The 26,355-nt window shown below is 43.5% G+C and overlaps 1 protein-coding gene across 10 annotated transcripts in view; it reads left to right on the top strand.

Annotated features, from left to right (window-relative positions):
• The window catches only part of HDAC4 (histone deacetylase 4), a 124,849-nt gene that overhangs the window by 8,521 nt on the left and 89,973 nt on the right, over positions 1-26,355 (top strand). For all 10 annotated transcript variants that reach the window (XM_083705658.1, XM_083705657.1, XM_083705660.1 and 7 more), the window contains exon 2: positions 20,492-20,734. In XM_083705658.1, coding sequence (XP_083561784.1) covers positions 20,713-20,734 — 22 coding nt within the window. In that variant the 5' untranslated portion in view covers positions 20,492-20,712. The remainder of the gene's footprint in view (positions 1-20,491; positions 20,735-26,355) is intronic.

Genomic DNA, 26,355 nt, shown 5'->3' with positions numbered 1-26,355 from the left:
TCCTTCTTCCGCCCTTCACTGGTGTTTGAAACTGTGCGCGCGCGCGCTGCTCCAAGTTCCATCGGCTCTGCTGGCGGGAAAGGCTGCTCCGGAATCTCTGGAATGCGGAAGTCCTTCCAACGTTCCCCCTTTCCTTCCCGCTTTTCCAAAGCTCTAGCCTCCTGGCGTGCTCCTATGGACAGCGCTGATTTAGTCAGCTGGTCCATAGACTCCGCCCTAGGCGCCCGGGAAAGTTCATCTTTCACTGCCGGAGAGAGACCTTCTTCAAATAGCATTTGAATAGGTTCACTAGCAAGGTTCCACCCCAGTCTATGAATCAGCATGGTGAACTCAGTCCAGTACTCACGTACAGATCGGCTCCCCTGTTTACAAGCCATCAACTCCCTGCGCACCATCCCCTGCTCAATCTCGCTGGAAAACATCAAGTCCATGGCGCGAAAAAACTTCATTGTGTCCTTTAAGATTTCATTATTGGCTGCCATCAGGGGGCGAACCCAGTCCCTCGCCCCTCCCTCTAGATGGCCAATCACGTACGCCACTCTAGAGTTCTCATCGGGGAAGTCATCAAACAGTAGATTGAGAGCATATTGCATCTCTGTTCTAAAGGCTTGATAGTTCCTGGGATTCCCCCCAAATTTCTGCACCAATCCAGGCACCCTTCTGGCAAGTGGGGTGGTTTTCCCCTTATCTGCATCTTGAGCCCTCCTCTCCTCCAGCCTCGCCGTTTGCAGTGCGAGCTGGACCTCCAACGCCCTGTACCTTTCTTCCAGGCTTGGATCTGCTCCAGCTCCAGCTGCCCCGGTTCCTGCTGGTTCACTCATGATGCCCTCTGCTTGCACAAACAGCTTTCGGAGACTGTCAGATTGCTGTGATGGGATAATGAGCTGCTTGTGCGTAAAAGCTTGATCCCGCTGGGGTTTGGCCGGTCATCCAAACCCAGGCACTAACGGAGCCCCCAAAAGCATGACTCCGTCAGTCGCTGGTAGAATCTGACAGTGGGCGTCTACGGAACTTACGCCAACATAAAAGCTGTTTGACGGACATGCGCTTTCGTGACTCTCTGCGTGACAGTTTCCGGCGAAGGGAGGGAATTCCTAAAGGGGGTCTAGTTACCTCTTCACTATTCTCACTAGAAGCGTCTGAGAGCCTCCCCTCCGCTGTAACTCCTGCACTCCCCCTGCTGGTTCCTGCTTCTGCTGCAGAGTCTCTCCTACTCTGCTGGAGCCTGTCCAGCACCTCTAACTCCGATGGCAGTTCCCTGACACTTAATAACAATTTAAACAATTTATTTAACTAAAACAACATTATAGCATATGTATCCATGTTTGTTAACTGATGCGGTTAAACATTCTTTTTTTAAAAAAAACCTTAGACTGAGTTCCAGCACACATGAAAAACTTAAAACAAATCCTTATTTCTTCATGAATAGCCTTTGGACTATAATGCAACTTAAACAGAGACCTATCTTTAGAAAGATTTTTTTCCTCCAAAAGCATTTTATTTTAAAAATCCAATTTAAATTTTAAAAATCTGATTTAAATAAAAAAAGTCTGATTTTTTTAAAATACAAAAAAATCATTGATTTTTATCCACCCTGGCCGCAACTCCAGATCCTAGAAAGCAAAATCAACTCACCACTGTGTTGGCTCCAGAAACTTGTCCAGTCCTACAGTAGGATTTGTGCACAACCTGCATTAGAGTGAAATTAGCTGCATTTCCAGTTCTTTTCCTAGAGGAAAAGAATCAGCGTTTACTTCAGAACTTCAGCGTTTACACTGGTACTATTGCATAATGACCATTTCACGTTTGTAAGAACTCAGTTGTTTAGTGTGGCAGCACCTACACTTTGGAGCTTTTTGCTTATTGATATCAAGCAGGTGCCTTCACTGTATTCTTTTTGGCGCCTGCTAAAAACATTGTTTAGACAAGCCTACCCAGATTATGTAGAAAATTGCTTGAATTTTAACTTGTTTTAGTATTTTAGGTTTTTGTATGTTTAAAGTATTACAAACTTTTCTTGATTTTATTGTTCTTTTTGTAATCCCTGTTCAAATACTTTTTAACAATCAAGCAGTGTCTACATTTTATGAAAATAAAATAAATACATAAATGATAGTATCATAATTTAAAAATGACTTAACTCAGCCTCTAAAAGCCACACTTAATATGGTGAGTTTTTTTCTGATGTGTAAATGAATAAGAAGTTGGAGCAAGATGCACAGATTCAGAGCCACAACTAAAAAACTCTTGATGGGCCCTCACAATACACACCTCATTTAACAGAGACCACCAGCAGAGCCTCATCTGTTCAGCTTAATACATTTGTATGATGATGTGGAGGAAGGCTATTTCCTCGGATATTTGGGCCCCAGTTGTCTGGGGTGCTAAATGTCAACATAAGCACCTTGAATTGGACCTGGAAGACGACTGCCAACCCGTGCAGCTGTTAGAGAATGAATTATATGCAGCTGACCTGCTGTTCCTATCAGCACTCTGGATGCCACATCTTGCACAAGTTTGCAACTTCCGGATTGTCTTTAAGGGCAGCCTCATGTAGGTGCATTACATTAGTCAGAGCATGCATTATAGTACCAGGCTATCCCTGTGCAGAAATGGGTGTGCTAGATGCTCCTAGCCACTGAAGTCACTTGGACCTCAACTGACGATTGTTCTAGGAGCACCTTGAACTTCCAACCTGCTCCTTTAAAGAGTGTGCAACCACATCATAGCACAGACTTCAGAACACCTACCACCCACAGGACCTGCATCTTGTTTGAATTCAGTTTCAGTTTATGGATATACATTTAGCCCATTAATCCACACACCAATTCAGAACCATCACTGCCTCCTCTGATACCATAAGCTGGGTGATATTAGCATTTTGATGGCACTTTGCTCTAAATTTCCTGATGACTACGCCCAGTGGCTTAGTTTAATATAGGTATTAAACAACATGGGCCACGAGACTGGCCCTTCCGGAACCCCTAGGACAGCTGCCATGACTAAACAGAAGATGCCTAATTCTATTTATATAAACCACTGAATATAGGCTGTTTACTGGCTGTTCATAACACAAAATTATACAACCATTTTCAGCTTTCTAATGTCTTTCTCCTACATGCATACTTTGATCCAACAACCAGCCATTTGAGGAAATAGCTACTATGGTCGGGTGTTGTTAGATGCAGAATCATTGCTGTGGGTTGGAGGCACATACCCAATTCTTCCAAACAAAGAATCAACTCCTATTCAGTTAGCTCTCAATCACTCCTTTTCCATCTGGCTACAAACTCAGCCCCCTGTCCCGTCCCCCCAGAAGGAATGGATAAGGATATAAGGGGCAGTGAACCACCAGTGGAAGCCCCCACCCTGAAGCCTGTTCCCACTTGCTGTTTCTGCCACTCAAGTTACAATCATTCACTTTCTGCTCTCTCTGCCTTCCAGGAGTCTGCGTTGCTGTGGCCTGGGCCTGGCCCTGCTCCAGAAAAATAGGTTTCTTCAAGCAATTCCCATTGAAAAATAGTGTTTAGGATGGCAACAAGACTTGCCAGTCTTCTAAATAGACTTACTTCCTTGTGATTGGTGGCACCTAGCCAATCAGGGCACAGATATTTTACATTAATCATGAGGAAAAAGTTTTTGGCATAAATTGTGTCTGTGAGTAACATCCATAACCATTTAATTTCAAGCAGTGTTTGAAACTCCTGTTGTTCTAGGCATATTTTGTGACAGGGAATTTCATTAGCACGAGCAGTTTCTGAGCTCTGGGCGCAATTCTGCAACTAAGATTTCAAATTAAAACTGCAGAGTGGAAGGAAAGGAGGACTTTTTCTGCTTCCCCACTTCCAGCTACTCTCTGAAGCCTGGAGAAGAGATCCTCTTAAGAATATTTGGGGGGTGGGTGGGGGAAGGACTAGAACATGTGAAAAATGAACATAATATTTTAGCTGCGGTTCATTCATTTTCAGCTTTGTATTCTTGTAGACATTCCATTGTTGTTCCCATAACCTAGGTTTAAGGTGCCATTTAGCTCCTAGCTTTCATATCTCAGTTTCTAACACTGACTTCAAGCACTGACTCCCATGAAAGCAGTAGTCGCAACCCTGGGAGCTCTCAGAACCAGACCAGCAGCAACAATATAGTTTTAATCTCCTCTCCCCTTTCCTTCCTTACTCTTAATGCTTTGGATGCGAGAGGGGAGGTCTTTGATTGCCCTGAAATGGCATTTTGTAGCTTTGTTTTGTGTATGTGTTTTTGTTTTGGCTTGTACACTCCGTTGGTCTTAAATTAATTGGCTTTGGGTCTGACAAGTTTGCATGCCCTGAAATGGGGTTTGGCAACAGAGCTGTGGCTGTTAAAATTTAGTGAATGCATTTCAATGCCTGGGGCAGCCTCTTAAATTTTGTTGAATCTTCATTCTTAGGAAAGATACACCTGTTGAGTATCTGCCTCTGCTGTAGCAGTTAAAGGTACAGTAGTTTTGTGTAGAGAAAAGGTGGTTATCATACTTGTCCCTGCAATTTTATGACCTCTGGCATCTTTCTAGACTATATAGCTGGCAGCAGAATTGCCAGCTTTTTTACTATTTCTTCTCCTATGAGTACCAGTAGCCATGCTGTGAAGAGCTTCGCCTGCTTAATTTCTGCATTGCAAACTGCTCTTAAAGGCAGAAGAACAGGACCAGTAGAAAGAAGAGAATCCTAAAATGGCAATTCAATATGTGCTTTCTTGGGAGCAAGTCCTAATGCATTCTACAAGGCTCATTTGTGAGTAAACGTTTATAGCACTGGGTTGTAAAATAACACTGTTTTTGAGGTCATGTTTGCTGGACTGTATAAGATTATTGCATTTTCACTATATGTAATGTTTGTTTACGCTATAATTACTAGCAGTCCTATGCATTTTACCCAGAAGTCCCACTATGCTCAGTGGGTTTACTCACTGTAGCCTTGCACCTTGCAGTGTTCTTGCCTATTGTTATTCTGCCTAGCCTTCTTTGGGATGCTGTCTCTGTTCCTGCTCCCTCTAGCCCGGGTGATCACCAGCAACCACTGTGTTGAATGATTTGGCTGAGGTGTGTGTAAAATCTAAACTAAATATGGGCAGGGCCCATGGCTCAGTGGTAGGGCATTTGCTTTGTCTACAGAAGGTGCCAGTTCAATCCCTGACATCTCCAGGTAGGAATGGGAATTTTCCTTGCTTGAAATCTTTGAGAACATAGTCATGTTCAAATGAATGAATGGTTTTAGAAAGCCATTCCTTTCATTAAGCCTGACCTTTCCCTCTCTACCCTCTCTTTGTCAGACGGACCTCTTCAACCCTCAAAAGTACTTGACTGATGCATCAGTTGACATTTCCTGCAGATGGAGAAGGGGATCCATGTATGGTTGTCCCTGACCACTTGCTCCACTGAACAGGAAGAAGTAAATTGAGAAGAGGTCATCTGAGTGGGTCAGGATACCATTTTGATACCATCGACCATGACAGTCTTCTGGACCGTCTAGAGGGGCTGGGAGCTGCTCCTTCCTGAAAGTGTCCAGAAAGTGGGGGGGGGATGAGTGTTTGGACCCTTGGGCTCTCACTAGTGGGGTGCCTCAGGGTTCCGTCCTCTTCCCCCATGCTTTTTAGCATCTATATGAAGCCGCTGGGAGAGACCATCAGGGGGGTTGGGCTCTACCTCTCTAAAATCAGAACCAGTGAAGGCGGTGAAGGTCGTGTGTGAGTGTCTGAAGGCAGTTGGAGGACGGATGGCAGCTAACAGATTGAGGTTGAAACCTGACAAGACAGAAGTACTGTTTTGGGGGGATGGGACGGGCAGGTGTGGAGGACTCCCTGGTCCTGAATGGGGTAACGGTGCCCCTGAAGGACCAGGTGCGCAGCCTGGGAGTCATTTTGGACTCACAGCTGTCCATGGAGACATAGGTCAATTCGGTGTCCAGGGCAGCTGTCAAGGAAATAAACAACTATCTGACTTTTAGAAGACATCGGAAGGCAGCCCTGTTTAGGGAATTTTTTTGTGTTTTGTGTTGTATTGTGCTTTTAATTCTGTTGGGAGCCTCCCAGATTGGCTGGGAAAACCCAGCCTAATGGGCGGGGTATAAATAATAATAATAATAAATTATTTATTTAGTTACTTACTTCCTGACCAACTTTACAGCAGGTTGCTCTCTGCATAGCTCTAAGATAGCCTTGAGCTTTGATCCCCGCCCCAAATTTGGCCACCCGGCCTTTCTCCTGCTTCCCACCTTAGGACTGCACTGCAGTGCTTGTGTGTGAGAGAGAGGGAGAGGGAGGGAGGGAGGAAAGAAAGAACGAAAGAATGAACGAATGAACGAGGAAAGAGTGGAGAAAGGAAGGGATTGGAGGGCTGAGGCACTGGAAAGCCTGACCTCGCCAGCCATCTTTGCTAACTCATCTGCTGACATGGAGCGGCCTCAGGTTGCATGCGGAGGGGGCTCTGGGGCTCACTGCCCAGGTGCACCTCAGTGGCGGCTCTGGCAACACAACACCTTGCTTTGGTAAGCAGGGAACTTGGGAGAGAGGGTCTGGCCATGGTATCCCTCCCCTCACATAGGAGCCAACTTCCAGGGGCTGAGGGGTCTTTGGTCCTCCCAATAAAACATTGGGGGGCTGCCCCCCAAGTTGATGGTGTTACCATTCAAATGGTGTGTGTGGCTGCATGCGCTGCATCATGTGGTCAATTATGCAGGGTGAGGCTTACCTCCCCCCCCCTATTTTATTCAAGTTGGCATCCCGGCTCAGTGCTCCCAGAAGAAAAAGGCCTTGTCCTAGAGCTGCTCAGATGTCTCAGCCAGGGCCTTTATGCCCATGGCCTGGCAAGTGCCCCCTGCTGTAGACAGCAGTACAGGTTGTGGACCCTTCCTGGGCATCCAGGGGTATGTGACCCCTCAGACTGCAGCCCCGTGGATGTTGTGGAGCTGGGAGGTGATGGACAAAATCAATCCTCCTAGCAAACTGGGAAAATATCCCCTCACTTACCCAGTTTAGGACATTCGACACCTTTCCTCAGCAGAGTATGTTTTTCTTTGAGGAAAAATAAGTGGCTTACTTAAATGTAAACTAAGCTTTAATAATAAAGAAAACTATAACAAATTAACATAATGAGAGAAACTAAATACAACAACATGAGATAAGTATGAGGCAAGAAACAAGAAGAGGCTGTTGGTCCCTCTTAGCTGAAACTTAACGGAACACCCTGAAGGGAAGGCTGATTCTGGAGCAGAACACACAAGCAGAGCCTACCAGATCCCAAACATTCTACTGATCACATTAGGCCCCCATGTTTTTCTTACTTTGGCCACCATCTTGGAAGGAGGCGGCGGGGGGGGGGGGGGATGCCCTCTTCTGCTGCCTTCTATTTTTCCTCCCCCACTCCAGTGGCAGAGTTCCAGAGGGTGCTGGAAAGTCTTTGAAGTGTGTAAGTGCCACCATACAAGTGCAGGTCCTCCTTCAAAGCCCCACAAGAGTTGGCTTGGTTTAACATCTCAGGCAAACAGTTTTGGCCTTGAAAGTGAGGCTGACCACACACCTTTCAGGCATGAACCTAAACAACTCTTCCTTCCTCTTTGCACAGGCTCTCAAATCGGAGTTTCCAGTGCTATTTCCAGGAATTTCCAGTGCTGTTTTTCTAGAAAAAGAGGTGCTGGAACTCACCATGAACACCACCCTCATTCTTTTAGAATGGCAATGGCACCCAACAGAGATGCCAGAACTGAGTTCCTGTGATTTCCCCCTGGAAAAACCCCTGGGAATTTCTATATGTGGATACAGTCAAGCCTTGGTTGTTGAACATAATCTGTTCTGGAAGCCCATTTGGTTTCCAAAATGTTCAACAACTGAGACGCGGCTTCCAATTGGCTGCAGGAGCTTCCTGCATTCAAGTGGAAGCCGCGTTGGACATTCAGCTTCTGAAACGTTGAAAACTGGAGCATTTACTTCCGGGTTTTCAGTGTTCAGGATCTGAGGTTTGTCTGCACCCACTTACTGCAGGGGCTGTGCAAATGTGCCATACTTCAGTGGATGCACTACAGTTCTTTGTCAGGGCCATAATCATGGATGTAGCTGTTCACAGGCAGCTATGACCTAATAATTGGAAAGCAAAGGTAAAGGCCAAGAGAAGTTTTCCAGTGACCCCTTAAATGAGGGCAAACTTTTTGGGGATGGGCTTGGTTATGTCTTGGTGGAAGCTAGTCACAAGAGGAAAGCATTGCTCCAGGGACCAAAGAGATGATTGGAGGGGAAGCAAGGGCACCCTTTCCTCCTTTCATTCTGTTAAGATTTGCTATGCTCCCAGGGATGGCAGAGGTTCTAGGCCCTCCTGGGGTGGACAGGGCTTTGCTCCATGACAGCAGTGGTAGAGCTAGACTACCTTCTCCAAAGCTGGTCAGGCAGGCAGGCTGGTAGTTTGGCAGGGAAGGCAACAATAGTAACAGCAATAGGCATGACCAGGCACCCATACCAGTGGTTGGCTTCCACCATGGAGCAATGGATTCTGAGCATCGTCAGATGGATGCTTCACCACTTTGCTTCTTGCTCCAGGGCCTGCAAGTGTCAAAAACATCAATTGACGCTACAGGTCATCAAGCATCTTCAGGAAGTCAAGGCAACAGAAGTTGTGCCATATTCTCAGATTCTATTCGCTATTCCCAATAAGTTGGGGGACCAGAATACCATATTGAATTTGAAGTGGGTCATTTGATTGTTGATAAGAAAGTTCTGGATGGAGACTCTCCAGACATTACTGGAGAACGTTGAGTCTGGGGACTTCATGTACTTACAGGACTTGACAGAAGTCTAGTTTTATATACAGATTCCCCCACTGCATTGCCAGAAGGTGTGCTCTGTCTACCCGAGTAGATGCTATCAATGCAGCTCTCTCATTTGGTTTAACTATTGCTCCAAGCATGTTTACAAAGCTATAGGTGGCAGTGGTACTACATTTGAGAAGGCAGGGTATTCACATGTTCCTTTACCTGGTTGGCATTCTTGTGTGCTCAGACTCTCTCCCACATGCCCACCATCAGGATGTCACAACAACACAGGATTGCCAGCATGATTTCAGATAAATATGGAAAGGAGTTAGCTAGGAGCTTTACAGGAGATGACACATCTAGCAGCAGTGATCAGCACCCAGATGGCATGGTGAGTCTGCCAAGGAAGCATATCTCCTTACTTCATAAGGTGGTGGGAGTAGTTTTTGTTTCACAAAGGCTAGACATCTTCCATCTAGCCCAGGGAGCAATAATTGCTTCCATAGGGTCCATCCCATGGGTGCGATTCCATTCAAGTCTGCGCCAGTCGGCTTTCCTCCCTTTATCAATAAGAGATTGTACACCACCACTATGTTAAAAGTTCAACTGAGCAAAAGGGTGAGGCGTTCTCTACTCTGGTAGCTCTCTGCAGCTCTTTATAGGGAAGTCTCCTTCCAGGAGGTGCTCCAGATCACTGTGGATGTGTGGCTCTCAGATTAAGGGGCACATACATAAGGTCGTGAAAATCATTTGGGGGGGGGAATCCATTTAACTTTGGGCCTGGAAGAGGCAGAAAGACTGATAAACTATCTGGAGCTGCAAGCAGTAAGGTTGGTCCGTCTCCATTTCTTACCTCTGGTAATCCATAGATGTCTATGTTCTCATGGGCAATATGACCACCAAGGCCCCAGAGATAAATAGACAGGGGTCCATATATCACTGTCTGGATTAGACAGAGAAACATCTAGAATCCCTGTCAGCCAACCACATTGTCCAATGTTTAAGTAGAATGGAGTCTACATCAACAGGTGATTCTACAGATCACAGACATGTTCTGAATGCCTGTGGTGAACCTGTTTATAAGTCTGGAAAACAGGAAGCCGAGCATGTTCTTTTCTCTTCTCAGGACCCAAGGGGCCTTGGGCATGGATGCCCCGATGTCAGAATTGCCGTATAGTTGCATGCCATTCTTTTCTTGCCTCTGATCCGAAGGGTACTTAGGAGGAACAGGGCAGCAGAGAGGGAGGGGATTGCTGTGGCCTCCTGCTGGGTTTAAAGGGCCTGGTTCTTAGACCCAAGCACCATAATATATATGGTGAGGCTAAGGAGAAAACACCTACACCAGAGCTTTCCAAACTTTTCATGTTGATGACAAACCCCCCCCCCTTTTATAATTTTATTTTGACAAAGTGATAATAATAAATAAGAATAAAAATGTGCACCCCACCACCAAGACCATTCCATTTTAACTATCCAATCTCCGAAAAATTTAACACCTCTTGCAATAGTTTGATCCCTTTCCATTTTAACAGTACAGATTCTTCAAACACCTTCCATATCTCTTCAAAATAATTTTTCCTGCGTATTCCCCGACTTACCTTAATAGCACATGTTCATTTATCATTAATATTTATATCCCACACTTCTTTATACCATTCTTCCATTTTATATTCATCTTGCCCCTTCCACTTCCTAGCTATAATAACTTGTGTAGCTGTCAATAAATTTGTAAGCAAGTTCTTCATAGCCTGCGAACCTTATACCCCATCATAAATTGATAATAATGTTACCACTGGACTTTTGGTCAGCTTTGACCCAGTGATTTCTTTTATCTCTTTAAACACCCTTTGCCCAAAAATTTGTAAATATTTACACCCCCACCACGTGTGAACATAAGTCCTGGTTTCCTGGCATCCCCTCCAACATAACACCAAATAGTCATTGTTTATTTGATTTAATCTGACTGGTGTTAAATACCATCTCCAAACTACCATAAGTCTATCTGCCTTGTTGTCTCCTTTTCCCACACCTCTTTTAATTGATCTTGCTGATCCTCCATTTCTACTTACATTTTATACATTTCACTGGTTTCACCTTTTATAACTATTTCTTCTTTATCTCCCTTTTTTATAATTTTTTTTTCCAAATTTTGTATATTCTTTGCAGTTCTTGTTTTCGCTTAACACTTCCTTGTCCATTGCTCCGGTTGTATACAGTTAAACCAAGTTATTTTACTTCCTGCAGTTAGACCTTCTCTAAGTTGTTCTTTGCTTTTCATTTTCTCCACCCATTCTTTTATTTTAAATTTTCTCTTTTGCTTCTTTTTCAATTTCCTTTTTAAAATTTCCTGGGAAGTCTTCTATCATCACCGCCAGAGTTAGTGGGGAATTTGCTGGTATCAGTTTTCCTTTATATTTCACCCATATCCCAATGATATTTCTTAATAAGGGATTTTCAGTATTCTGCTACCATTGCCTATTTAGTTTGATAAGAAATATATTCACTAACTTCTCTGTTACTTTCTGTGTACCACTCTCTAACCATTCTAACTCTCTTTGTTCTGTTATCCCATCTATGATATATCTTAACTGATTTGCTATATAATATAACTTTATGTTGGAGAGACCCATTAAACCTGTTTTCTGGGGTTTATACCATCTTCTATTCTAGTTTTCTTATCCTCATTGAAAAAATTATTAATTATACTTTGCCAACCCTTTATCTCTGTCCCCCATATCTTAATTGGTAACGTTCTGAATAAAAAATTTATTCTAGACAAAATTTTCATTGTAATTATCACTATTCTTCCAAACCATGAAAGCTTAATTTTTTATGAAATCGTTTTTATTTGGTTTTACAATACAAAATTATATTTTTAAAAATTCAGATGCATATCCATATACAGAGATTTCTCCGAATATCAGGACTTTCCCCCTCCCCCTCCCTGGAGTCCCATTTTAAACATTAAAACTGCATCTTCTTCCATACTCTATTACATGGGTAGGCAAACTAAGGCCCGGGGGCCGGATCCGGCCTAATTGCCTTCTAAATCTGGCCTGCAGGTGGTCCAGGAATCATCATGTTTTTGCATGAGTAGAATGTGTGCTTTTATTTAAAATGCGTCTCTGGGTTATTTGTGGGCATAGGAATTCGTTCATTTCCTCCCCCCCCCTCCAAAAAAATATAGTCCGCCCCCCCCCAAGGTCTGAAGGACAGTGGACCGGCCCCCTGCTGAAAAAGTTTGCTGACCCCTTCTCTATTATATTAATCCATATTTTCCATGGTAATTATTACATTACAAGTGGAATCAAAATCCTGCCAGTGTTTCCATCTGCTTACAGTGGTCTTTTAAGTAACATATTTTTTTCCCCATTCTTTTGTAAAATTTTTGTCCTCTTGGTTCCTGAGGTTTCCAGTCAGCTTTGCCATTTCAGCATAGTCCATCAGCTTGGTTTGCCATTCTTCTCTGGTAGGGACTTTTTATTTGTATATGTCCTATATATTTTTGCCAACTTAGTCAGAGCCAAATACCACCGGTACATCATTTTCATGTAATTCTCTTTCAAAGTACAACAGGCTGGAAATTTCAGGTCTGTTTTCATAACCTTTCCCAATCTGCCATCTGAATATGTCTCAAGTCTCTCGCCCAGTGTATCATTACCGACTTGACCTGTTCATCTTTTTGTTAATTGTTAATAGCTTAATTTTCTTATATTCCTCCAGTTTTTCCTTAATTTCCCTCTTTAATTTGTTAAGATTCTCTTTAAATTTTTTAAATTTAATGTTATATTTATTCCCAAGTACTTTATTACATTTCTTAAATTTAATTTTTTAAAATTTCTTTCAAAAAAAATTGTTTTCATCTTCATCGTAGTTAAATATTATCATCTCTGATTTGGACTAATTAATTCACAACCCTGTTATTTCTTCAAATTTTTTCAAATGTGCCTCTATTACTTGCATATTTTCCAATGGATTTTTGATTGTTAGTGAGGTGTCATCTGCAAATAACACCTTGGTGACACACTTGTAAGACATGCATCATTTTGTGACACAACTAACCCTTTTCCAGCCCCAAGAGGAGCATGGGGAGCAATCGTGTGAAACAGACACCCTGCTGCTTACATACTATTGTGTCACGACAGCCAGTTTGGAAAGCTCTTCCCAACACAAATCCAGAGTGGGCCTTGTATCCCTCCTTCCAGTTTGGCCAAGCTGGTGCCAAACCTATTGCTCTGCTTTCCTTTGGACCACCTCAGTGAGGCTGAGAGGGTGGTCTTGTCTTCTGGGCACCCCAGGACTTCAAAACACTCTGTCGAGACGTGCACCCCAGGGAGGTCACTTTGGTGCTGCTAACACAGCGGTTTGACTTCACCCCCGGAGGCACACTCCGTCTCTTGAGACAGATGGATGCTAACAACAAGCCTATCAATGGCTACTTGCCACAGTGGCTATCTCCATGCTTGGAGGCCATATGTTTTGAATACTAGTTGCTGAAAACTGCAGAAGATGATAGTGCTCTTGTGCTCAAGGCCTGCCTGCTTGCTTGCTTCCCATAAGTATCTGCTTGGCCACGAGGAGGAGGAGGTGGAGAAGAAGAAGAATTTGGATTTGATAGCCAGCTTTATCACTACCCCAAGGTGTCTCAAAGCAGCTAACAATCTCCTTTTCCATTCCTCCCCCACAACAAACACTCTGTGAGGCTGTGTGGAGGAGCAGGGAATCGAACCCGGTTCACCAGATTACAAGTCCACTGCTCTTAACCACTACACCATTAGCCATTGGCCTAATCCTGCAGGCTCTTATTCCTCCCCACCCGCGTGCCAGGTGATGGTTTGCTTCCTTGGCAAGGGTTTGAGGGTGCTTGTGTGCTTGTGGTGCAAGCTTCATCATTTGCTGTTTTAAATATTGGATGACACACGTGTGTCTTCAGGTATCTAGCAGAACAAAGTGTTGGATATTTGGAGTGGACTTCAGGCGTTGTTACAGTCTTTCAAGTTCACAGTGATTTAGTTAGCAAAGCTTCCTAATTTCACTACAATTGCACCTCAGCTTCCGAACACCTTGGGAGTCTAATGTTCCGGCTCCTGAACGATCGAAAACCAGAAGTGAGTGTTCCAGTTTTCAAACGTTCTTTTGAATTCCGAACGTCTGACGGGACTTCCGCGGCTTCCTGCAGCCAATCAGAAGCTGCGCTTTGGAAGTCAGAATGGATTCTGTTCGACTTCTGAGGTACAACTGTAATTCTCTCTATCATCTGGTATATCATCATCTGTCATGGTTGTTCCCATTTTGCAGATGTAGAATGGAGTTCAAATCAGGATTTGTAAAGATTTATTGTACACATTAAATGTAAACTGTACTAATACATTGATAGCCACCTTCAAAGGTGAATTAATAGTAAAGCTTCTGTAGCTTCTGCTGATCTTTGTTCAGAATAAATAACATACACAAAGCTTGTACTTCAAGCTGTTCTGACTGAAAACCCTGCTTAAAATGCAATGCATGATTTCTGAAACATACATCTTATTTCTTGTTTCAATACATATTCTAAGGGTGGGTTGGTGCAAGGAAACAGATTGCTTTTCTATCTATACTGCATACCAGACCATGGGAGTGTGTATCAATGCCTGGTTGTCACAATCTCTCTACTTTCTAAAAGGGGGTGGGAAAGCAACACATAAGAAGTGCGTGTGTCTGCTTCTTGCCACATGCTTCACAGTGTGTGCTGTGGTGTGTGCATGCATGATTGTATACAGTGGTACCTCAGGATGCGAACGGGATTCGTCACTTCCGCGCATGCATGTGACATCATTTTGACTGTCTGCACATGCGCAAGCTGTGAAACCCAGAAGTAACGCGCTCTGTTACTTGCAGGTCGCCATGGAGCGCAACCCGAAAGCGCTCATCCTGAAGCATATTCAACCCGAGCTATGACTACAATACACAGCTTTCCAAGCTTTTCAAGTTGGCGACACACTTTTTGGACATGCATAATTTTGTGACACAGTAATTCAGTTTTACTAGCTAACTGGAGGTTAAAGCTAACCCTTTCCAGCCCCAGGAAGCGTGTGGGGAGCATTCATGTGACACACCTACACACTGCAGCTGACACACTAATGTGTCGCGACACACAGTTTGGAAAACTCTGCTTTAGGATATCAGATGGAGGACAATTCACCCAGTCTTCTAAAACTGTCAGTTTTTCTAAGTAGCTAGCTGTAATTTGCAGACAAACATTTTAACTATAGTAATAATAAGGTATTTGTATCTGAGTTTGGTTATTTCCCCTGTTTTGTAGAATATCATGATGGATTGTTTCAACAACAACAAAAAACCCCTATCAAATAAGAACATGGGGCGGTATTCAACTAAGCTCTACTCATAGTAAACCCATTGACATTAATGGGCCTATGTAACTTAGTTATCTTCATTAATTTCAACAAATCTATGAGTAAAATGCAGTTGAATACATTCCATACTGCTATGTATCCATATATATGCCGCCCAGAGTGGCTGGGGCAACTCAGTCTGATGTGCTGGGTACAAATAATCAGTGTTAGAAACAGAGAGAGGAAAGCTAGGAGCTAAATGGCACCTTACACCTGGGTTATGGGCGCAACAACGGAATGTCTAGGCACACTTTTTTTTTAAACAAGAATACAAAGCCGAAAATGTATATAGCAGTGATCTATAATAGAATATCTCAAGTTGGAATACCTGCTACGCTGCCATTTTCCATGTTATTCTTGCAGCACTATGAAGTTTGTTAGTCTGAGAAAAAGTAACTGGGCCATATTTGCTCAGTGGAGCTTTAAGGCTGGATGGAGATTTGCATCCAGCTCCCCCAGTCCTCATTGTCTGCTGCACCACAGTACTTTCTCAATTACCTGAGACCGTTCTTTCCCCTATTTGTTTTACTATGTTTTGAAATTAATATTTTGTGCAGTGAGGGTGTGCAGTCTGCTTGTTTTTAGTATGTGGCAATCTTGTAAGAAATTTCTGTGTCTGAATTTTATCTGGATAGCTCTTTAAGCTAGTTTATGAGTGTTAATACTTTGTCATGCATTACAGGAAGACATGTGGTAGCATTTGGAAAAGTGTGAGTCTGATTAGTTTATAAACTTCTAAAAGTAAAGCTCTGTGAAATTATCTGTAAGTTTTGTGTTGGAATTTGTCAGCAGAGTTTACATGTAACCCTTTGTATAAAGTTTTGTATGAAGATGCTTTTAAAATTGCATTCTAAAGTTACATCATGACTGTTTGGATGTCCTCCTAATCTGGCATTGGATGGATTTGCCTTAAATTTGCAGCTATTCAGTAGAACCAATGGATGTTTATTTGGGGCTTGTTACCATCAGAATTATTGATCGCCTTTTCTTGGTTGGTTATGAATGAGGCATACTTGATGATTAGTTTTTCAATAAACAGCTCCACAGGGGAGAGTGATAGTTCTGTAAGGTACTCGATTTGCATTTATTCTGTCAAGAAACACTTCACTACTGTGGCAGCAGCCGTTACAGTACACTTTTGTCTGGTGTCTTCTATAAGTCACAGAAAAATATATCACCAAGGACAAGTGCTCCTCAATAAGGTGTATAGACAGAGAAATATAGATGTAGTCTTTTTCTCTACAATCACTTGTATTTGATAGGAGTAACATCAATTCATAAGTCAACACCCAGACACTGTTCTGGTAAACTCAGTGTTTCTTCCCACAAAGAGGCTTAATCATTGAGCTGATAAGATAGAACAAGATATATAGTCAACATCTGTTTCCGTGTGGAATGGTTACATTTCAGTGAGAACACATACATTATTATCTATTACCTGTACAATGAAGTCTAAGTAGTAAGCAAGCAATAGTTTAGGAAACAGGACATTATAATGAGTGAAATAAGTATTTGATCCCTTTGCAAAAGATGACTTAGTACTTGGGGGCAAAACCCTTGTTGGCAATTATAGAGGTCAGTCGTTTATTGTAGGTGACCACCAGGTTTGCATACATCTCAGAAGGTATTTTGTCCCACACCTCTTTGCAGATCCTCTCCAAGTCAGTAAGACCGAGGGAGGTTGACAGTTATTTTGTGTTTCTTCCATTTGCGAATTATTGCACCAACTGTTGTCACCGTCTCACCAAGCTGCTTGGCAATGGTCTTGTAGCCCAGTCCAGCCTTGTGCAGGTCTACAGTCTTGTCCCTGACATCCTTGGGCAGCTCTTTGGTCTTGGTCATGGTGGCTACTTTGGAATCTGCTGGATTGATTGCTTCTCTCGACAGGTGTCTTTTGTACAGGTACTGTATGTAACGAGCTGGGATTACAGGTAAGACGTCTCCCTTACAGCAGGTGCTTCTAATCTCAGCTCATTACATACAGTGACGATACCAGGTAGCCTGACACCTGGCTGGTTGATAGGGGATCAAATACTTATTTCACTCATTATAATGCACATCCATCTCTGACTTTTGTCTTCTGGGTTTCTGGGGGTTTTCCTGTTGTTATTCTGTCTCTCACAGCTACAATAAACCTACCATTAAAATTATGGACTGATCATTTTTTGGCCAGAGGGCAAACGGGCAAATTTAGCAGGGGATGAAATACTTCCCCCCCTCACTGTATTTACAGTTTTTGAGTCACTCAGAAAAGTAGATGGCAGCTACTGCCTTTGATATGTGGTTCCATTTTTTTAGTGACCAAAATTCATAATTCCACTGTGGAAGGATTCTTGGCCAGGTGGTGAAGTTTCTTTTTCTGCTATTAGTATTGGTTTTGGGGGTGCTGATGGAGGACCCCCTCCCATATTTTCCAGTGTCTTTGGTTCCTTGTATCTCCCTTCCCTGGATTTTGGAGCTTAAGTGCCATTGCTCCTTTTATGTTTACTGTGCAATCCTATACACCTCTTTTTGGAAGTACTGTAATTTCTTATGAATTCAATGGGGCTTGCTCCCAGGTACATGGGTGTCGTGTGGCCTGGTTTCTGGGATGAATGAGTGCTCCATTCTATGCTCTGCATTTATTTACATTGGTAACACACTTTGTTGAGGGAGCTTCTGCTACGAAAAAACTGGGGAGAAAAACCCAGGATCAAAAACAGGTTGCTGCTTTTGAGTCTTAAAAGGGTGGTGAATTAAGTCAGCTCAGCTGCTTGTATACAGGCATCAAGCCATTGCAAGGCAGTAGTTATGGTAGAATTCCACTGTAGCTATGGCAACGTTCACTGTGCTACATTTGGAAATCCAAAATGCCACCCAGCAAGAAGAGATTAAGTTTTAGCTGGATTTTGGTGCAGTCAAAATTAGTGCAAGGCAACCTTCTAGATTTGCATAGTCTTTTTAATTTTTATATTTTGAGTCTGAGATTGCTATGGGAAAAAGAAAGTATACCCTCTTTGAATTCTGTGGTTTTACAGGACATAATAACAATCATCTGTTTCTTAACAAGTCTTACAATACAACCTCAGATGAACAGCAACACTGGACATATTACACTGTGTCAAGATTTATTTAACAAAAATAAAACCAAGATGGGAGAAGCCATGTTGGAACCACCTTTAGCAGCAATGACTAGAAGTAATTGTTTTCTGATGACTTTATCAGTCTCTCCCATTGTGGTGGAGGATTTTTGGCCCACTCTTCTTTACACCGTTTCTTCAGTTTGTTGGGTTTGCTGGTATTTGTTTATGCACGGCTCTCTGGTCTGGATTTTGACTGGGTCATTGCAACACCTTGATTCTTTTCTTTTCCAGCCATTCTGTTGTAGATTTGCTGATGTTCTTGGGACCATTGTCCTATTGCATGACCCAATTTCAGCCAAGCTTCAGCTTTTGGGCAGATGGCCTCGAGTTTGACCCTAGAATACTTCTCTGTACAGAGGAGTTCATAGTCGACTCAATGACTGCAAGGTTCCCAGGTCCTGTGGCTGCAGAACAAGCCCAACTCATCACCGCTTCGCCACTCTGCTTGACAGTTGGTACAAGGTGTTTGTGCTGATACGCTGTGCTTGGTTTTGGCCAAATGTGGTGCTATGCATTTTGGCCAGACAACTCCACTTTGGTCTTGTCTGTCCAAAGCACATTGTTCCAGAAGTCTTGTAGTTTCTTCAGATGCAACTTTGCAAACCTAAGCAGTGCTGACATGAAGAACTCCAGGCATGCCTGGAGGATATGGACCATTTGGATCCCTTCCAATCAGAACTCAGGCCTCATCATGGGACTGAAACTGCCTTGGTCACGTTGGTTGAAGTTCTCCTGTGGGCTAGGGACGAAGGTGAAATCTGTTTCCTAGTTGTGCTGGAACTCTCAGCAGCCTTTGATACCATTGACCATGGAGCAGGTCAGTTTTGTGTCCAGGGCAGTTGTCTACCAGCTCCATCTGGTACGCAGGCTGAGACCCTACCTGCCCACAGACTGTCTTGCCAGAGTGGTGCATGCTCTTGTTATCTCCCTCTTGGACTACTGCAGCGCGATCTACATGGGGCTACCTTTGAAGGTGACCCGGAAACTACAGAAGTACTGTTTTTTCAGGGGTGGGGCAGGTTGGGGGACTCCCTGGTCCTGAATGGGGCAACAGTGCCTCTGAAGGAGCAGGTGTACATCCTGGGAGTCATTTTGGATTCACAGCTGTCCATGGAGGCACAGGTCAATTCTGTGTCCAGGGCAGCTGTCTACCAGCTCCATCTGGTACGCAGGCTGAGACCCTACCTGCCCGCAGACTGTCTCGCCAGAGTGGTGCATGCTCTAGTTATCTCCCGCTTGGACTATTGCCATGCGCTCTATGTGGGGCTACCTTTGAAGGTGACCCGGAAACTACAACTAATCCAGAATGCGGCAGCTGGACTGGTGACTGGGTGTAGCCCCCGAGACCATATAACACCAGTCCTGAAAGACCTACATTGGGTCCCAGTTTGTTTCCTAGCACAGTTCAAAGCATTGGTGCTGACCTTTAAAGCCCTAAATGTCCTCGGCCCAGTATACCTGAAGGAGCATCTCCACCCCCATTGTTCGGCCCAGACACTGAGGTCCAGCTCCAAGGGCCTTCGGGCGGTTCCCTGACGGCAAGAAGTGAGGTTACAGGGAACCAGGCAGAGGGCCTTCTTGGTGGTGGCATCTGCCCTGTGCAACGCCCTCCCATCAGATGACAAGGAAATGAATAACTATCTGACTTTTAGAAGACAGCCCTGTTTAGGGAAGTTTTTAATGTTTGATATTTTCTCATGATTCTAATATTCTGTTGTGAGAAGGAATAAGATAAAAGTTAACTGAAAAGAGAAGGGGAGGAGAGATTACAGGTGATGGGTAACAGTAGTTTGAGAGGCACCAGGGTGGGGTGGAGGAGGGTTGAAGGGAAAACATAAAATAGGCCTTCTGCTTCGAGTGTCTGGAGCAGCAGATTCTCCCTAAATTGGGAGGCCAAGTCAGCATATGTGCACAATTAATATCTGAATTTAGCTAAAAACTTGTATTTCAACCAGTGCTGCTTGATAGGCGAACAGCTGAGACTTTCTGTTTGATGCATTTATTAAAAAACCCTTTCCTGTTGCCCTGAAAAATGACTGCACAGTGGGAGTGAGATAAGGCAAAAGGAGAAATGCTGGGAGAGGTGCATAGGGGTATATCATGATCTGTTGTGTCTTAAAATGTAAGATGATAACAAGCAGTAAAGTATGGGAGCATGAACACTGTATGTAAGAAACCAAATTCATTTGACATTTTTTCTTTACAGGATTACGTTTTGAAAACAACTTGAATAGTCTACCGTCTTGCTGGATTGCATTGCTTCACAACATAGAATGTCTTTCTGATCTGGAATTTATCTGGTGGCTATGAATGTGTTTCCTCCTGAATTTACGTCCTATGTTCCATTGGAGCACTGAAGCTCTCCAGAACTGTTGTCTGTTCAGAAGCTAGCCTCTTTTTCTCACACTTGTTTAAATTCTGCTAGCAATGAGTTCTCAAAGCCATCCAGGTAAGGTCAAAAATCATTTCTTTCTAGAACAAAATGTTACCATGGGAAACCAGAAGTGATAGATGATGTGAGTTTTAAGGCTATGTACACAATATGGAGCAAGTTCGGAAACCTACCGTCTCTGAATTTTAATCAGGATCTTGCAAAGAACGAGGGGTGTTAGACATGTAGCAGGATCTGGGATCAGGTATGAATAGAGAAGTCTAACAGGGTACTCTGGGTGAAAATGACAAATGGAAGAATTTGAGGAATTATGAAGAGTTTTAAAGTAGTGGGGGTAGATGTTGGTGGAAGCTGAAGCAGTGGGTCATTGTAGTTGTCCCTGGTAAATTGCAAGATCTGCCCCATTCCCTTCTGATACCAGCTTCTGCCAACTTAGCAGTTTGAAAACATATCAGTGCAACTGTAGATAAATAGGTACTACTGCAGCAGGAAGGTAAACAGCATTTCCATGTGCTCTGGCACTTGTCACGATGTCCCATTGTGCCAGAAGCGGTTTAGTCCTGCTGGCCACATGACCCGGAAAGCTGTCTCTGGACAAACGCTGGCTCCCTTGGCCTGAAAACTGAGATGCGTGCTGCACCCCATAATCACCTTTGTATGGGACTTGACTGTCTTATTATCATTACCTTTTACCTTTGGAGAAGTATGACTAAGTGTTCTGTAAGGATTTATAAAGCTTCCACAAACAGAAACTTAGGAAGATGCCTAGAATTAAAGGAGCTGTGCCTTCAAAACTTCCTACAGGGGTTGGATAGGCTTTGTCTAGCTGACTTACAGAATCTGCTGCCCCCAAAGTATTGGGACACTGGAGTGCATCTTGTATTACAGCCTTCAATGTGCTTCAACTGGGCCAGCTTGGCCAGCTGTTGCTCTAGCTTTGTGCATACCAGCTAGACTTGGGGTGGCATCTCATACCTCCAGCCCCTGTGCCTTCTACTTACTGTGATCTGAGGGCTGGGGATTAAGCATGCACACTTGTCTCCCCCAAAACTTTGCTTTGTGCTGTTTCTGTGTATGTCGGGCCTCTTTTTACTGATGTTCCTGTTCTTTGAGCCTGTGCCAGCTTCAGTCTCTCAAATTTCTCAGCACATCTCTCAGCTTGGGCCTTTCCAGGCTTTCATCATGTGGGTATATGCTCTTTTCAAAACCTGGACTTTTCAAAACTTGGAGTTCTGAACTCCCAATTTTTGATATAATTGCTCCTTTAATGTCTAGGAAGTTACCACATATTGACAGTCTTATGTTTATCTTGGTCTGTGACATTTTTGCTAACCCCCCCCCCCCCCGTAGTATATCTTCTGTGCTTTAATTAACACAAAATGCTGTGTGTTTAGCTACTCAATGCAATCTTGTGGAGATGACACGTTATGATAAGATGGTGGCATGAAAGAGGCCTCTACATTTTGTCCTGCATAGATGTGACCAAAAAACACCACCCATGTAGTAGTATTGGGTTCAGAAACAGGATATAGTGATTTTTATGTGCTAATGTGCTAGCCACCAGTAATAACAGATGAAAATGTTAATAGTTCTGTGAATGCTATCATAAAATAATGAATTATTTTATTCTCTGTATTTTGATAGTGTGGAGGAGTTAACTTTTCCTCCACTTACTTTGACTGCTGTGTTGCTATTTTGAACTTTAGATATCCTCAAGGGCTATTCATATACTTTTTATTTATATTGAAGTCCCATGCAGTAAAATATAGTTTTCACATTTGGGAAGTAAATATAAATTAGTAGTTGCTGGTTGTTTTGTCCTGAAATGAATTCAATTTGAAATAAAAGTTGAATTATTGCCCTTTTCTTGCTGCTTTTAAAATAACCTCAGATATTGGTGCTCTCTGTTCATTCTGATGTCAGAGGTCACCACACTGAGGGTGCCATACTTCCATTTTATCTTAACTACAAAAGCTTTTTTATTCCAGAGAAACATTATTGGAGATTGCAAGTTAATATTCTTTCATAAAGGTTATGACTGATTTTTTTAACTTGAAAATCTAGGGCGCAAAGTATTGTGCGCCATTGAAGTATGTATTTTTATTTTTTTTAAATACGCTGTTTCTGTCAGTACTAAGCATCCTGAGATGCTTTCCTTACTGGAACTGTACCATCATGTTTTACTTGTGGTGTTCTAATAAACCACTAGGGAGTATTATCAGTGGCATTGAGCCTCAAACTCTGTCATAGTTCCAAGGCACCATGCGTTTAAGTGAAATCACATATATTTGAAAATCTATTGTAAAAACCTGCAAAAACCCCACTCCTGCCTGCCACACCCCATTTTGTGACTTTTGGGTCACTTCTGGGTTCAGTGCGCCTGCTTGGTCATACACTTATAAAGGTAAAGGGACCCCTTACCATTAGGTCCAGTCGTGGCCGACTCTGGGGTTGCGGTGCTCATCTCGCTTTATTGGCCGAGGGAGTCGGCGTACAGCTTCCAGGTCATGTTGCCAGCATGACTAAGCTGCTTCTGGTGAACCAGAGCAGCGCACGGAAACGCCATTTACCTTCCCGCTGGAGCGGTACCTATTTATCTACTTGCACTTTGACGTGCTTTCGAACTGCTAGGCTGGCAGGAGCAGGGACAGAGCAACGGGAGCTCACCCCGTCGCGGGGATTCGAACCGCTGACCTTCTGATGGGCAAGTCCTAGGTTCTGTGGTTTAACCCACAGCGCCACCCACGTCCCCATACACACATATAGGACATGCCTAAAACGGTCACTGCTTGTAGTGCATTTTAGAGTGTTATTTACCATGCTTGCTTTGGCAGCATATATACTAAAATATAATAAAGTGTTATTTACCTTAGACTCTCACAGTGGTGCTTAAAAACAAAACAAATGTTGGAGTGGGGGGATTGAGGGACACCAAACTGGACACTCAAGGTGGGTGTCTCTGCCATCAGTGTGCAGGCTTGTAATATGTGTTGGCAGGAGCACCAGCTAGAGTAGACGGAAGGGGCTTCAGCCCCCTCAGTATTTGTAGGCAGGGAGCTGAGGCCCTCCAACAATCCCCCGCTGCCCCCAGGCAAGCACTCGAGCCCAGCCTCAGCTCTGCTCCTGAGTCAGGTCTGGCCCAGTGAAGAAGAGGCTGCAGCATAGCGTTGCCGTGCCACCTCCCCTTGTCTGTACAGGGTTGCAGGTGCGAGGGAGCTCCTGGGTCAGGTCAACTGGGCAGCGCCGTGAGACGGTGTTGCTGAGGCAGCATTCTCAGGCAAGCGCTGGCCCACCTGGTGGGTGCAGGAGGCGTGGAGGGCATTTTTCACCCTCCCCGCTCACTGCTGTGATCACCAGAGCGCTTTCTGGGAAGGCGCTCTGGCGCTCCTCAAAGGGACGCCATGCGTCCCAGCAGGCCTGGCTGGACTGGGGTGGGGGTGAGGCATGTGACGGCCTCCCTAATGTTGGACCCAACTCAACACGCCTGTGTGTGTGCTGTTGTTAGTACGGAATCAGGAAATGGTAGTTACTCTGGATTAATTTGCCCCAAATACAATCGTATGGTTTGGGATACTTTTGATGCTTTCTTTTTGGAAATATTAATTGCTTCTGTTTTTCAAAAGGCCACAAAATACACCTGAAATAACCAATGGGAATCAAAACAGAAGCTAAAAAAGTGGGAAAACCACATTACGCTTTTTGAATTTTATTATGTTAACAATATATACAATTCATTTTCAGCTTTGCAATAGCTGTAACCTAGGTTTAAGGGGCAATTTGGGAAGTAGCTTAGGTATCTGAGTTTCTCACACTGCTCACCTCCTTATTCTCGAACTATGAGGGAAGAGTGAGGGCATTGCTGGTTGCATGGCATTTTGGAAATGTCTCGCAAGTCCAGAGCAACGGATGGTGGTATTCTGCTTCTCGCCATCCACCTGCTGTGTTTGTGATGCATTTGGCTGGCCAGTGTGGTAGGCCGGATGCTGGGCAAATTCAGGGCATGGAAGAGACCATTACTCTTCAGAAGATGTGAAGCATTTCAGGATTTGGACTGAAGACTCATAAATGATTTTTCTAACTGTGCAGAGCACCACGCCAAGAGGGTATATTCAAATCTTTACATTACTAAGATGTGCTTCCAAACTGTGTCATCTTCACAGCTGTATCTTTGGCATTTGTTTGGGATGTTTCATGGGGATAAGCATCCTTTTCATTTAATATTTAATAATTTCATTGGCTGTATAATGTCTTCCAGCTGCTGACAAAGAGTTGAATTATTTTGAGTAAAGCTAGTACTTCAAACTTTTTCATAATGGCAGGTGACTTTGTCATTCAACATGCATGGGTTGTCTGTAATATTGTGTTCTTCAGGAATCTGCTGAAGGAACAATTTCTTTACATTTTAGTGTATTACATGTATTTCAACAAAAATGTATTACAGTTTTTCACTTACTCTGTCTATCAGGCAAGTAGGCAAATTTTTAAAAGGCATAGAGCACTGGGAAATGTTCTGGCATGAATAGAAAATGGATCTTGTTCTCTCAGACAAGGGCATCTGCTCTACATGCCTGGATGCACTTTCCCTCACATTTAATTGCCTTTAGAAAGCCACTGTTCCAATGTCTTCTCAGCAGTTGAGCTGAAAGGCAATGAGTATCTTGGATAAAGGAAGCACACTCCTCATGTTTTGAGACAACATGCTCACCACATCCATGAATTACTTTGTATTTTTATGTTGTGATCTTCGGATGAAGGGCAGTATACAAATTTAATAAATAGTAATAATAAATGAAGCCATCACTTTCAGGACAGAGGAAGGAAAGGATAACAGTAGTAATCATGCAGTCTGGCGTGGATGTGATGGAAACGAGTTCTTTGTGTGTATTGGTGGTGTTGCAAGTACAGATCTGGGGCAGGTGTACTGTTAAGTATTGCTTATAGAAAAGTAGTACTTCTTAATTATTATCAAGGCTTCTATTCTTCCGTACTCAACCTCAGTCCCACGGAGCAGGATTCAGATGACTTCTGCTTCCACAATGGAGGCTTCCCACCTCATGTGCCCTTGAGAACAGTGTATGGGGGAAGGAGGAGGGGGATTGTTCTGTCTGGGAAGCTGATATGCTTGCCTGGATGGAAGGATCAACATAGTACAGTACCGTGTTTAATTCCTCACATGACTTTTTGGCTGTATTCATAACTGTGTGGCTTTTTACATTTCTGCGTTCGCAAGAGATGACCTGCTACAAGCCAGTTCTCATTGTTTTCTGTAAATGACACCCCTCCTGCAGGACTAAATATTTGTTGCACCCACACATCAACAAGAACAAACACACACACAAAATTCTCCTATCCTCCTGTCCAGGCAGATTAGATTGCTGGGATTTCTGGCCTTTTGGGGGGAATGTGGTGATGTTCACCCAGACCACATAGTCCTCAGGCTTCGAGTAAAATTGATGTTCCATAGGACTCAGGGAATCATGCCCACAATCGTGGGAGGGGGGGAGTGAGTTATGATTTTTGTTTGTTACTGTGGTATGTATTTTTGTGTCTTTAAATTGTAAACCGCCCTGTGATCCTCAGATGAAGGGGGGTATCGAAATTTAATTTATAATTATAATAGAGGGGTGGTCACATCCACATCCTCTTACAGGACATATGTAGAGTGGCCTTGTGATTTC

This window comes from Podarcis gaigeae (assembly GCF_964106915.1).
Source record: "Podarcis gaigeae genome assembly, chromosome: 1".
In the NCBI taxonomy this organism is placed as follows: domain Eukaryota; kingdom Metazoa; phylum Chordata; class Lepidosauria; order Squamata; family Lacertidae; genus Podarcis; species Podarcis gaigeae.
Note: the sequence above shows the minus strand (reverse complement) of the source record. Positions and strands in the feature narration are given on the sequence as shown.